This window comes from Columba livia, chromosome Z (assembly GCF_036013475.1).
Source record: "Columba livia isolate bColLiv1 breed racing homer chromosome Z, bColLiv1.pat.W.v2, whole genome shotgun sequence".
Taxonomy (NCBI): domain Eukaryota; kingdom Metazoa; phylum Chordata; class Aves; order Columbiformes; family Columbidae; genus Columba; species Columba livia.
In genome coordinates, this window is record NC_088642.1 from 12,605,860 (window position 1) to 12,621,429 (window position 15,570).

The window sequence follows — 15,570 nt, forward strand, 5'->3', positions numbered from 1 at the left end:
TTACCATGACCTTCCCCTCCAAACACACACACACAATCTAAGCATAATAAAAAAAAGGTAATTTTTTTTTTTTAATCACAAATTTTTATTGCAAATACTTTGAAATTGAGCCCTGCTCTGATTTTTTAATTTGGTACAGAGAATTAGTTTACAATTTAATACATATCCTTTGTGCTGTTGTCCTAACACATCACCATCATTATAGGATGATACATATGTAGAAGTCTTTATGGAAGCAGGATCAGGATACGAATCTCTATTCCGTAGGGGTTTCCTGAAGTACAGTCTTAACCTTTTCTCAGTTTTGTTTTATAATTTTTAGCAAGTGTCCCTCCTGCCACTACAAGTTTATCTTCTTGGTCAGTTTATAGTTGTTTTGTACTGCCTCACCATAGCAAACTATTTGTTCATACTGATTTCCATCATACCAGATGATGATTATTAACAGACTAACTAGATGTTCAATGAAAAACAAATATTAACTTCCATTAATGACTGTTAGATTCTGGAAAAATCATTGTAACTGTATTGAAAAATCACTACTGCCATTTGTACTTCTTCAGTCACCTGAAATAAAGTGACGGATTATCTCAAAACGTTCTATACTCTAAGAACGTTGCCTAACACTTACACATGTCTAGAATTTCTAAGATTTCCAGATTTCCTGTTGTTCATCCTCCATTAATACCTGTTTTAACAACTCCAAATTTAGGGTTTTTTAAAATCTTCTTATTTTCGGCTTCCCAAACAATACATGGCTATAAGTCACCCCGAGAGGAAAGGTGTTGATGGCAGTTCTAGGCTTAGAGGTTTTTTTTTCCTCTGTGCGTGCCATTTTTCTCACAGACAAAGCAGCAGAAAAAAAGTAATTCACTTCACATAACACTCACAAGCACTTCCCAGCCCATACTTCCATGTTTCCTTCTCTCCCTGCTACTCCAAAAATGTCCTGTTTTCTCTCATTTTCATTTTTGGACAATAACTCGGGGATGACAAACCTTCACAGGAGCTGGGCAACAAGTCAAGTCCTGGTCTTGACCAGAGCTTCTCTCTTGCAGTCAACATCCACAGCAGTGTGGAATCTTATCAGACACATTAAACTAATCCTGAATCACAGGCTGACTGAGGCAATTCTGCCATGGATGATAAAAAGCCCAGAACACTTCTGCCCTTTAAAAAGTAATGAATGCCTACTATATCTTAGGCATTTCTTAATGCCTGAAAGAGCATCAGAATTTGAGATGATACGTTTTCTTATGGACCTCATAGATCAATGAACAAGCAGAAACAAACAGAATTTCCTAACTTCCTAAACTGCTGTTGCTCACCTAATCCAAGACTTCTTATTCTCTGTTTACTCCTGGGACACTCCTGCTCTACCTAAACCACACGGCTTTGTGGCAGATTCCCTGACAGACCACCTGCACCGCACACTCCAGGCAGCTGGGAGCAATTTCATCCAAGGCATCTAATTTATTCAGGAAGCACCTTGTTACTGAAATAGAAGAAATCATAAAGTGACCAGATAACTGTCATCCCAAGTCTTGCTGTTTCTCTCCTGTGAGCAGATAACTGTGAAACTCAGGCCACTGCACCACTATCTTCTTTGGTACTGATGCAGACCAAACATACAAATTCATCATTTTCATACTTCTGCCAAAGTGGGAGGTGTTTACGCTGTGGATTTAAAGGCACCAATCTTGTTATTGAGCTACGCGAGTGGCTATGTCATGTCACACGACAGAACCGCTCTTCATCTCAGACTGCTCTCCCAAAGAGGAACTGGAAGCAATACAAGGAAAAGCAACACATGAAGTACACACTACACGGCTGACTAAATTACCGTGTTTCTAATTCTTTGCAAATTGAGGACTGTATTAGTTTTTTTTGTTAAAAAAAACCAGAAGTGTTGAGCACTCATAGCTGCAACTGAGATCAATGACATTTGTTCAGAACCTACGGAACACTAAGTATGCTGAGAAACCAGATCTCTGGTGCCCAACCAGTATGTTAGAATTCACATTTCTACATCCCATTTGTAAAATGAGAATAAAATGTTGTGAAAAAAGTTCTGTATCTGCAAAACATTCAGACTCCTTATGAGTATTATTAAGAAGACCAGGGGGAATTCAGACATTCATTGAGTGATCAGTGTCCACCTTGTGTATGCAGGGCACCAGTCCTGTGGAAAAGCAGAGCAATACACTATTGTGCCATTACACAGCACACTGTAACCTACCTTCCTGAGGGAATCACATTAGGTTTCCCCCTTTTTTCTGTTATATCCTATTTTTCTGTGTGCTTGACTTCACAAACCAAATAAGTTATTAAAATAAATCTGTGCAATATACAGACATACGATATAGATGTAAGCTAATCCTTTAAATAGTGTGAAGAGTTGCTTTCAAAACTTTGTGTAGTATGAATCTGGATTTGCTATGCAGAAGGACTGAGATATCATTGCTGTGTTTTAAACTTCAGCAGCTTTATTCTAACAGGAGTATCCAGTTGAGATAAACTACTAAACTGCCAACGCTAGTGTTGCTTCAACTACACTTCAGATTCTAATAAAAAATGTAATTATTTAAGTATAAAGGAAAACAGCTATTAATAATCTAAGGTCAATCAAAATTTACAACATGTTTAGCATATTTGTCCTATCAAAAGAGCTTCTGATGAATATAGAGCTTTTTATTTCATAGCTATATATTTCTTCTCTTTTTTAACACAGACACACCCACCCTTATATTGCATTTTCTATTAAAAATAACAGTAGTAAATTATTAAAGAGCAATATCCTCTTTTCAAGACATAAATCTAGCCAATTGTGATTTGTTCACACATTCTATTAAACTAAGAAGGCCATAGAAAACTTTCAAGCTTTTGCTTGATATAATTAATTACTGAGAATAATTTCAGGCTGTGAAAGAAAAAGCATTAAGGCCATGAAATATGCAACAGAGAGAAGACTAGTGCCCGATTTTGTCTACCCAGATCAATAACAGCTTATTCTGTTCTATCATTTTTATGGAACCTCCTCTCACAAAGAAATATTATCTTCTGTTCCCTTTGTATGTGTGCATCTATACTAGTAAATTAATATGATATTTTCTTACATAATCTCAAATGGCTGTGTTGTGGATACAACAGGAGAAAATTAGTAATTATTAATGCAACTCTGATTTTAATCCCTGTCCCCACTCTTGTAATTAGGAAATAATAACCACAACAACTACCACATAAAAATAATGCACAGTAAAAATTACTTACAGTTGCCTAGCAACTAGCAGGATACGTGCTGAAGGGAAGAAGGACCAGAATAAATTAAAAGACCTGACTGCAAAAGAACTGAGTGACAGTTCACCGCTACTGCATCAACACGCTATTCCTATGCATGCTCACATAAAAAAAAGTTGGATGCTATATGAGTTAAATATCATTTAGAAACGCTGCTCATTTAAAAAATACTTTTGGTTAGAAAAATATTTGTGCTCAATGTTTCTGATATTCTCTCATTTTTAGTGAAACTGTTTACAAGGTGCATAAAAGCATGTATTTCCACCCATTTAGTCGATATTATCTTCAGTGGAATCAAATGCAGGAACAATGAGGCTTCATTTGTACAAGGTTTCTTTTGTATTTGTCTTCCCTGGCAGCATGTGGCCAGAAGCAAGCCACCGCTGACCTGTCAAAAAGCATTACAATGATCAACACCCCTTCTCATTTGGAATCAAAAGGAGAGACAACTATGAAGGTGAAACTGCAAGACATTCTCACATTTGTGGCAAATTTCACACTTTCAACAAATACTAAAATTCATTTAGAGTGGTTAGAAGGAAGAGTCCCTGCATGCCTGCCCTAACTGGGGCACTCACAACCAGAACTACGGTATGCAAATTACAAGTCCTAATCAAGTGCAACTCACAAGGATGCTCTTTAAAACAAAGTGTGTGGGGGGAGGAGAATTAAAGAATTTACATAGCGAGGTGGTTCCTCTGCATTTAACAACTTCCAGCAGTAACCCAGCTACGTATGGAAATGATTCATTTTCCTGACACATATTTACTGATTCTTCCTTTTTGGAACTGAGTGCAGTACTACATGGTGGATCTGCCCCCAACACTGAAATGGAAGTGGGTAAAAAAAACTTAAAAATGTAATTCCTGGTTTTGACATATGGCTATGTATTCCATAATTTTGGTTGGGCTATAAATAAGAATTATTTGCTTTGCGTGTTTGAATACTCAAGAGTACCAGTTGGATTAATTAATTAGTACTTAGATTAGTACTGGCTAATTACATTACTCACCATTTTACAACAGTTAAAAACTGGCAACTTGAGAAAACAGCTGGAAATAGTCAGAATAAAATCAATTTCACATACAGAGAAAAATAACCTCTCCCTGAGCTATTCCCCGTCAACATCAGAATGCTAGGGGCACAAATTTAAACATTTTGTCTTTAATGACACAGTGATCAAAATGCTAAGCACTACAGACAGGAGAAGTCTCTTGCCAAGCAGGAAATGTGGACAGGGCACCACAGAAGTCCACCCGCCAATTTTCTTATCAGCTTTATTAAAATGTGGTCAACAGCCACCTGCTATGGGGAGGAGGCAGATCAGAAATGAAAATCACTGTATGTAACAGAGCTATCAGTGTTCTGGGACTCAAAGTCAGCTGTTGCTAACTAAACAAAGACAATGCAAACTAGTAGTAGCATCAAACTGGCACCTAGACAGGAAATATCAAAATCTGATGCAAGGAAGAAGAGGACAGTGGATTTGTAGGGAAATGGAAGGATTACAAGGTATGAAATATCATTCTTTTTCTCCATTTAATTTTAACCACCAGGAAAGGGAAGCAGACATTTACAGCATGTCTTCCTCCAAAATAAAAACCAAAGGAAAGCCTTCAGAAAAGGAAGAAGATAGTTTGGGGGACCAAGCCTGCATGTGCACGATGCATAATCTGTTGTTGGGGATCTAATCTGGCATACAAATTCCTTATTCTAAAAAGAACATCTATCTTCAGTAAAATTGGCCCTGCTTTCAAAAGGCTAAAGCATTTAAACTGGACACACAAAATAATTTTGCTTTCTGAAAACGTATGTATTATGTATATGCTTATCCATTTATATAGACATTTCCAGTTTTAGAAGGAAGGAAAGACAGGTTAAAAGCATCAGAACTGGAAACAAGTGTGACAATAATGCTGGACTGATGTATTTCAAAATGCTTTCTTCTAAACAGGTGTTTTACACTGCAAGATTATAACAAGGTACCTGGCTGCCTGGCACCTGGCACCTAAATCATAGTTTAAGAAATAATTGCAACAAAATCCCAGATTAAAATGTGTTATTGCAAATGCAGTCTGCAAAGATGCATATATGTTACACTGGAGAATCAGGATGAACTGTGAAACTGGAAAGGTGTTACCAGTTCCTTGCATATGGGGCCTTATTATTGTAAATAATCATATAAAAGTCTTTTAATCAAGGAACAAAACCTAAACCTATTTAGGTATTTCTGCCCCACTATTCCATATGGAAAGGTTCCAGAACTCTTAGTTAACAACTTGAATGTATTCATGAGTGTTTACACTTTATAATCTTGTGATTACCATCCTATATTTTACATATTTCTACACTCTCCCTGTGTTTATGCTTCCCCTTCTTTCCTAGGTGAATTTACTGTCAGCAACCATGTTCCTCTCTCCGATTGTGCTGTGTTGGGATAAACAAATCAACCTATTTCCTCTTGCAAGACTCTCCCATGCTACTTACCTTTGAACTAATTACTTGCACTTGTCTCGGTGTAAAAACGAACCTTTCTTGAATTGGAAAGTATTCACTTACTATATGCAGCAATGCAGAAGCATTAATGGTGTCACATATGATGGTATACACATACAATGAGTACTTTCTCATCCACACAGGCAATAGTGTCACGGCCAGGCTCCTATTTTCCTATGGCTGGACAACACTGATGGCTCATAGTTAGCTTTGATCAATAATTTCTTTGCCCAGATCATTCTTTTTCTGTCAGTTCCATGTGATGAGCTTCCAACTCAATGAAAAGTTCCCTATTGTTAGTCTGTACATACCTTATACTGCACCCTGAGCTCCTGTGTTTCATGCCAGTTTGTTTCCTTCAGACTTAAGTGTGTTCGGGTCCCCATGAATACCATCCAAATATTTATAATTTTAAACCATATTTTGGCTAGGACTATCCTAATTTTTTAATATATATAATTACTACATTAGGATTCATAGCCACCACCAATTCTTCAAGAACTTCCATGGTAACTTTTTTCCAGATTAATAGTTCCTTTTGTAATGGTGCCTTCGGTTACAACTTTTTCCTTGTTTTGACTCAGATTAGAGTTTACTCATTGGATCTTCTTTCATATTAGCTTATGATTTTCCTGTGGCACCCTAACAAATGCTTTGCCAAAATCACAGAATGGTTTGGGTCAGAAGGGACCTTTGAAGATAATCTAGCTTAACTTCCTCGCCATAGGTGGGCAGAGACAATTTTCACTAGATCAGGTGGACTAGAAGTCAGAGGATTCTCACCATCTCTTCCATCTTACTTTTGCTTCATTACAGATTTATTCTCCATTGCAAGCCATTATAGATGAAACCTGGATGAACTCAGCTTCACCTACAATAGTGAAGCAGTGTAGAAGGCAGCTCTGCATCTGTAGTACTGCTCCATATCCACAGTATTGCTCTGTATCTACACTTGGCAATGTGTTTCATGGTTTGATAGTTAAAGCTGGCTAATAAGAGCACAGGTGCAGCCTAAAAAGGTCAGTAGTGAATTCAGCAAAAATTTTTACTTTTTAACAATTTGCAGCACTTACCCCACCATCCTTCAAATTGTGGTATGACTATTTGTTTCAAGATTAACAAATATAAATACAAAGGCATGATAAAGAAATGCCTATCAACATTAAGAAAAGCCTGCAGCACATCACTCAATACTAGAATTCAAAGGACAACAACCAGCAAGAAGCAAGCAGTCTCAACTTGAGAAGGACTTCAACAGCTCTCACACTGAACGACTCCAAACATTTTCACAATGCCTCACATCTTGGCCCTTTTTCTCTTTTTTTACTATTTCCTTCCATAGGCGACAATCCAGGTATCAGAATTCCAGAAAACGGATGCGATTAGGTTGCTGGTTATGTCAAATCTCAGCATAATTACTAAAGTTTTCTCTCCTTCAGTGTATTCCTAGCTTTCTACAAAGATCTAAAGAAACTCAGCTGGTAGCTATAAATTGCTTTGTAACAATTATTAAGCTGGTTGATGGAATAGTTAATTAAAATCAGTATCATGTTGGGGTCTGGGATAAAAAGTAAAAGGAAATATGAGAGTTGCTATACAGTTCTGCATAAAAAAGGAAAATCTAAAGAAAATCTTTGCTTTGCACTGAGGATATGACAGAGATAAACAGTAATTTGACCTCTATGATGACTTCCACTGTCTTTAACTGAGGTTTGTAAGTAGCTGGAGATCTACCTCTGAATTTCATTTTCAAATAATCATATGCTGTTTTTTTCTACACTGAACATTTACCTCAAATATGGTTAATTTCCCTGTTTAATCTTATTTTTCCCTTTATATAATAATTGTGTATTGCAAACTTCAGTTTACTCGAACTTACTGCTTGTATTATCGTAGCTTTCCTAGACATAGGCAACCCAGCCTTGTCAGATGCTTTTTAAATAAGGAAGGAAAGTATTGTACTTGTTGCCAAATGCCCACAACAGAAGTTAAACGTAAGACAGTTATGAAAATATTTGTAGACTCCTTCCCTGCATCAACATAATACAGAATCGCCACACAAAAGCGGCCAACTGGTACTCCAGATTTTTGTGGGTATCATGGAAAAGTGTGTGGTTTTTGGTTGTTTGTTTTTCTTTTTTTTTTTTTTTTAAAGAAATATTTTAACAAGAACAGAGAAGTAGTTCTGTATTTACAAGGAGTTCTTCTCAAAAGCAAGGAGAAACATCAGATAAAGCACACTGAAGTTTACTAGTTCAGCAATGCATTCTCTTCATTGTTTAGTGTGCTGGTTTATTAATTGCAAAAAAAAAACCTACTAAAAATCATAGATTTGGTTTTGACAAAGCAACTTGGGCCTAGGTCAGTAAGATTTAAGATGGGTATCACCTGATCACCTTTTGGGACACAATCAGCTCTCTGTGGTTCACATCAGCCCTCTGGACTTTCAAAAAGTAGAAACAAAACATCTATTAGCACTTAAATTTTGAGCTAAAGAGTATTTCAAGCATTCAAATACTGAAGACATAAAAAAAACCCTATTTTTCCCCTCCTTTACCCCCAGATGAAGCTCACGGCCTACTTTTCTTCCAATTAACCTGTCCCTCTATTCTTGTCCCAACTGCCTTCACACACAGAAAAGCCCAGAGCAGAACAAACATGAACCCCAAACTAAGCTGAAGGGTTCCAATGCCTAAAACCTTCTTAATTCTGAACTTGAAAACGTTCCTCGAACTCTAGAACAACCTTAACCCCAAAGATTTTAAGATATTAAAGTTTCCTGACGCCTAAATTTTCAGTTCTGTTCTGTCCCAGCTTTCATAGGATTGGGTGGTTTGATGATAGGTGACAAAAAAAAAAACAAAAACAGAATACAGCAACCTGGAACTCTTCTGCATAGCTAATCACACTGAAGTCCTATGTCTAACAGGCATTTTTAATTCCTAACAGGCTAGAGCTCCACACTCTTTCCAAAGTGGGAGCCAATTCCATTTTGCACAAATATGGGCTCCTGGGAGTGGGGAATAGTATGTTGTGTCACTATATAACAGCACAGTGGTTAACTTGTTTGACAGAGATCAGATATGAACTTCCCGGGGAAAAGTGACAGGCAAAAATCTTTAACTTTCCCAGTAACTATGAGTTACTCTCAGTATCTATGCCCTACTGGAGGCCATCACAAGGACCTTTGCTTCCTATTTGAAAATGAGAAGCAGGTGCCATGATCAGAAGAGCTTGCCTTCAGGCTCAAGACCAGGGATCCAAAATTAAGAGATGCTGCCTTGCAGTCCTGTCTGGAACATGTGAACTTTAAACACTTCTCCACTATTCAGTTAGCTGAGAGCCACAGCAAGCTGAACACACGGAGTTTGTAGTCAGCTTCCTGCTGATCATGTTTATTGCTGTGAATCCTGCTCCAATGTAATAAACTTTTCTATACAGAGCTCACAGGTCACAGAACTCTTCATTTCAACACTTATGTGCCAAAAGAGTCAGGCATCATTGCTCTGTGTGCTTTATGAGATACTGCCCAAGTTAACCTTGTACAGGAAGACCCAGAACAGTAGCTGCAAAAAAAGAAGTGCAACTTGCCATGTGAAGTCACAGACTGAAATTTGTTTACATGCAAAAATTATATGGTTACACTTGCGCGGGTCACCTAATGCAAATAATTCTTTATTTTCTCTGAATGCATTTAATATTAGTTTAGCTTATAAGTGATCCTTATATGATTCAATATTTAAATGTACAGCAAAGAAGGGATGAGTACACAAAAAGGTATTACCCATTTTTGGCAAGTTGAGTTAAAAAATGCAACTTTTTCAAACAAGTCTGATTCAAAGATGCTATTAACTAACTCTCAATTTCTTTCTCATGAAGCATATATGATTTTCAGTTTGAAAACCTGCAAAACAGAAGTCTTCAAATGACATTTCAGACTAGAAGCAATGTTTTTTCCTAAGGTCCAGCTACTGAGCATTTCATGACAATGAATATATGGATTTCTTGTCAAACAGGCTTCCATCTCAGCTGCAGACAACATACTATGCTCAGTACTTCTACAGCTTTTCTTTAGCAGCCCAGAGGCTCGTGATACAAGCCCTTTATTTTTTGTGCAGTCTTTTGGGTCACGGTGAAACCCTTGTAAACTTGCATTAATAAATCTGTAGCCACATATATGAAAATTAAATCTTAACACATACTGTACCACTAAACACAAGGAAAATCCCACTCAAGCTAAATGTTCTGAAGTACACGTCCTGAGCAGAATGACTTAATTTCAAAGCATTAGCTCTATGCTTATTTTTTGTATTTGTGTTTCAACAACTTCCTGTCAGATGTGTCTCTAAAAAGCCCCCTACAAGGAGTGAGACTTAGAGGATCAGGCCCTAGGTGGAATTTCTTTTCAGAAATGCTGTGTCAGCAAATGCTTCTAAAGAGTGAAAACAAAAAATGAAGCCATTAAAAAGCAGAGAGAGATAAAGATCAACGGAGAGGGAAAGAGCGCATGCAACAGAGAGGAGGTCTCCAGGCTCACCTATCCTTGTAGTTTATCACAGTATCAATGATAGCATTCATTTGTTTAGTCAGTTTGGGTGGGTTGGGTGACAACTTCTCTGCAGGAGGTCTGCCTCTTCTTTTCTTTGCTTTCTCTCCATCCTCCTTCCCAGAATCTTTATCCACATTTCTTCGTCTCTTCCGTTTTTTAAGCCGTACTTCCTCCTCCATTTCTTCTAAATTGCCGTCTTCAATTGCCTGACAGCCACGGATTCAAAAAGTAAGATTTTTAAACAAGAGAGAAATTGCAAACAGAAATAGCAAACTGTATTTAAAAAAAAAAAAAAAATATGCAGCTCCACAGGATGTAGATAATTCAACTCAAAATGTTCAGCTTATTCATAAACAAGAGTACAACAAGAAATTGAGTTACTGGCAATCAATGAAACAGTAAACATTAATTTGTTCTAAGAATCCCACTACCATCTAAATAGATGCGTGTTTATCTGACCCTTGAATTCCACACCAACTCAGTTTCACACACAGTAACAGCATGTGGTACTGTCACTGTCAGTAAGTGCACAACATTCATGTGTTCCTGTCAGTGGCAGTTCTGGCTTATATAGTTGCAAAACAGACTTCGACATCCCATGTTGTCAAACAGGACAGTCTAAACTGCCCTCAGCTCCCAAATCCAGCTTACACACAGCTCTTTGTGCACACAAGCACCACAGATACTTCATGCAGTAATGACTCGATTTCTCTTCCAAATATTTCAAGCAACTTTCAAATCGCCTAAGTGGTAAAACCATCTCTAAAATTTATCAGTTTCTTCTAGACTAGCAACCAACAGATATGCAGAAGCACTGACAGTACAGTACTTCACTATAAAAAGCATTCATAACATGGGATGCAAAAAAACCCCAAACCCCACACACAGTCACAAAGAATGAACACTCGTTTCAATTACCTGGCTGTACGCTTTTAACCAGACCCAGCAGCACTATGCAGAGGGACAAAAAACCTGCTACAAAAAACAAACTAGGAATAAAGGGAACCTGTTCGCACACTGACTATCAGATCTATGTGACAAAGCAAGAAGCCGAACTTTTCCTGATTTGGGAAAGACAACAAAAGAAAACAAATAAAAATACTGGGTCATAACAGAACTGAAATTCAAAATTTAAAAAAAATAATAATAAAAAAAAAAAATCTTAAAACTAGGCTTTCAGATTCATGCTTTCTCAGAACATAACTGATGTTGGTATTTGTCCTTTTTGCCTCTCAATATTGCCTTGAGTACATGCAAATGCTAATCAATCCCTTCTCGTAGCTGAAAGAGCTCTAATCATAAGGCAATTACCTTCATTTCTCCACAGCACCAAACATGGCTAATATTTATGATCATGTGAGCATAACAATCAATATAAAAAGAGTGATTACAGCCCAGACGTAATTTTTCTCAATTGTGTACAATGTCTCTTGAAAAACGTTTTGTGAACAAAACCTGATGCACAACACAAAACAACCTGGCACGTTAAAAAAACACCAGTGGGATTTCAGAATCTGTTTCCTATGCATCCTCCGATGTGCAAATCCACAGAAAAAACACGAACACAGAATCCTGAGGGACAGCCTGAAACTAGGCCTTAATAATCAAAAGACAATTTACATCATGCTTCCACAGCGATCAGATAACCACTATGAAGGAGGCTTGAGATCTGATGAGTTAGGAAGAAAAAGGAGGAAAAAAAAAAATAATCTGCACACAAATTCATTAAAATCCATTCGGCTAAAGCAGGACACCCACTACAAACCACTGCAGCTAACAAAGATTAAGAAAAGGAAATTTCTCTGCATATCTTGGAAGCTAGAAAAGCTAATAATAAATACAGCATGCAAGGCTGTCAACAGTTAATGTCATTGCTCTCCTTAAGCACTCAGTTGTACACTGAAATACGGAAAACACCGACTTTTGATGTGTTACACACCTACACACGCCTGTGATGTAGTTCTACTGAATCTTCAAGACGGCAATGAAAAAGGATATTTACCTTACCACTATCAGCAGGCCGGCTATCGGAAATCACAGTTAGTGGGGATAAAATTAACAAGCCAGCAAAGCAGCGAGCTGCTAGTCTCTTCATCAGCTGATCAGGAAAAAAAAGAGAGCTGGGGAAAGGCTATGTTTTCATATACAAGTAATTTTATTTTACTGAAAATTTAATACTGAAAGGATTGTGGATACTCAAATCTGCTGTTTCATTCTACCTACTACAAGGCCCGAAGCCTTCCTGCTTCAGCCTGCTTTAATATTGACAACTACTTATCATATTTCTCTTCTTATTATTCTAGGCATACAAATTAGATTTTTAGCTGGGAAGTTACTGTTTATTGCTAGCAGTTTAATTATAATAGCACAGACAATTTCATGTATGATCTTAAAACTGAAATAGGCTGCACACATTTAAAAGATGCATTTATTACAGAAAATGTATTCCTATTGTTCTGCAGTGAACAGATCAGGTTTCAGTTATTGAAACTGATAAAAAAAAAAATCTATCCTGATTTACAAGAAATTGAAGAAAAAAACCTCAAGCCAAACTAAGTTATCATTTTGTTAACTTTGGTAACATTTTGTTGTCCTTCAGAAAACTGGTATTCACCTAACTAAAACATATTTATATTTTTGTTTGCTTGACAAATTTTGTACCACCAAAATATAACACTGATGCTGTCATCATGGACTTTACTAACATGTCATTTTAAAATTCCACATAAAATTCTTGCTTGGAGTAGGTAACATTTTGAGGAAAATATCAGAACAAATAGAAAAGATAAAAGTAAAAAGATTTCTCTAATATTACATGTAGCAATGTAGGAAAGACAAAAAATAAAGCCCAAGTAAACTAACATATGCTCTTGCACTCTTAAAATTAGTGACTAGCAGATAGCAAATTAATTCTTAGCATACTACAGCTTTATAGATATTAAACTGTCCACCTAGATAGTAATATATCAATCAATTACTATACTCAGCTTTCAGAACATATATGCATGAGTGTAAACTCGGACAGTTTTCCTTAAGATTTCAGTGACGCCTCTTGAAAATCAGTGTGATAACACCAGCAGTCCAAAAACATTGTTATTGTGACTCCTAACATTAGTTCTCAAGTGGCAGATTTATATTTTGTATATAAACAGTAATATTTAAAACTAAACCTATGATGTATGCTGCCACAAAAGATGGCTTTAAAACTACATCACATAAACCATTTACCAGCAGAGATATTAAAGCTCTGTGCATATGCCTACACATATGATCCATGCACGTGCATATGAGCAACGAAATATTTATTAAAATAATTCATCTGACTGAACTCTTTGTTAGAAAAGCCTACTATTCTAGGGCTGAAATGCCACACCGAAGAGAATGCCCTTCCAAACCTTTACCAGTATGATAATGATACAAATCCCCGACACAAATCTCCAGCTCCTGACAGATGATGGGCTGTGCAAGAGTGCAAGATAGCACAGACATCTCCCATGCTCAAATGCCTCTGGATTAGTGAGGTGAATAGCAAGGGAGTAAAAGAAAACAGTACACAAACAAAAATTTAACGCTTTCCTTCCCTTAAGGAAACAGGACAGAAGAGTACAATAGAGTTTGGAGACTTCATTTTTTGAAAGAAAGCTGTCAAAATTTAATGTCAAATTTAGCAAAGGGTTGGGCACCTCGTGAAAGGCAGAGACACCAGTGAAGTGTGAACAGTCAATGTTAAGCCCAGTACTGACAAAATCTTCCTGATTTTTCTGAATCTTACTGCTGTATCTTGGTCCATGTACACAAAAAAATTTCCTTGTTAAAGAGCTGAGAGCAGGCAGATGGACCAGAGATTAAAGAAAAACTCCCTTCCTCCCAAAAGAAGAGGCCCTTCCCTCCCCTCCAAAACATGCAAAAGTAAATTTTAAGAAAGTAAGTAGAAGTTACTTCTGAGACAGCTACCTATTGCTGCTTGCAATTACATTTTTCTCTTTGTAAAGGACAATAACTGAGGTGGAAGTATTCTTAGTGAACATGGATACAGCTACACAGGTACCACAGAAACAAAGCAAAGATCAAATGAAAACCATTTTTTTCCTCCATTTGGAGAACAGAACATCATGGATGTATTCTTAACTTCTTCTTGAGAGCATGATGCAGTACTGTGACTGAATACTTTCTCAGTTGAGAATTATGGACCCAAGCAAGCACTAAGCTACAGCTCTGAGTTTCGTTTCACGACTGCCTCCTGCAAGTCAACAATCCTGCTAGTCTTGTACTAGTTTTAGATTTGTTTTACAGGAATCAGGTAACTCAGTTGTGGTCACTCAGTGAATCAATAGAGGTGCTCAGCATAAGATTAGTTTTGGTGTCTATGGCCTGTCTTTAATATTTAGCTGACACGAAATCTTAAGATATAGCTATTTTTCCTCTGATGGGAAATAACAGCAGTATCGTTATGCCAAAGGTAAGGCATAGTGAAAGCTATTGCTACTACTCATAGTGAAGGAAACCGTACACACAAAAGTGGTACAAAGTCTACTTGATAACACTGAAAATATGTTCGGATTAAAAAAGAAATGGATACAGCACACAAGATCTCTTCCTGTGTCCCTCTCTGATTTTATCTTAAAATGAACATAAAGACAGTTTGCCCCTTTCTTTCCTTTCAGATATCAATGCCCTGTGTCTCTCCAACCTTCAAAGTTAGAATAGAGTTCTTGTGACTACCACAACCATGTGAAGAGATTTGCTAGCCTACTAATTAAAGTCCTTATTTCCACAGAAAGTATACAAAACATAAGTGAATAGAAAAAAAAGTCAGCTTCCCAACTCCTCAAACATAAATACTAACCCAACCACGCAAAGTTTCCAAAAGAATTAGCTTTTCTGGGAACAAATAACTTACTTGGACATTGTACTGATCGCTGGCCAAGAGACACTAAGATTAAGGGCTGTTAAGTACTTAAAGCCAAAAAACATGTCAGTAATGCAGTAATGAACAACAGATGACTGCTTTGCAAAATGAAGTTCCCATTTACAGATTTGGAAGAGAAAAAAAAAAGTAAAAGAACCCTACAGAAGGCCAGTGACAAACATTAAAAGCACCAACATGTCATCTATGTGCCCCTACCAATTTCTCTCTTCAGCATAAGCCTTCACATTCTATACCTATATTCCGAGACAAATTCCACTGTTGTTTTTCTGTCTTGCACTGTTTGAAATCCTCTACCTCT

At 37.1% G+C, this 15,570-nt stretch overlaps 1 protein-coding gene across 8 annotated transcripts in view; it reads right to left on the minus strand.

Annotated features, from left to right (window-relative positions):
* SMARCA2 (SWI/SNF related, matrix associated, actin dependent regulator of chromatin, subfamily a, member 2) overlaps positions 1–15,570 on the minus strand; it is a 118,984-nt gene that overhangs the window by 7,233 nt on the left and 96,181 nt on the right. For 7 of the 8 annotated variants that reach the window (XM_065047244.1, XM_065047239.1, XM_065047241.1 and 4 more), the window contains one exon: positions 10,331–10,548. In XM_065047244.1, the coding sequence (XP_064903316.1) occupies positions 10,331–10,548 (218 nt within the window). Of the gene's footprint in view, positions 1–10,330; positions 10,549–12,344; positions 12,473–15,570 lie in introns of those variants that run through there. The other variant, XM_065047246.1, reaches the window with a different exon arrangement.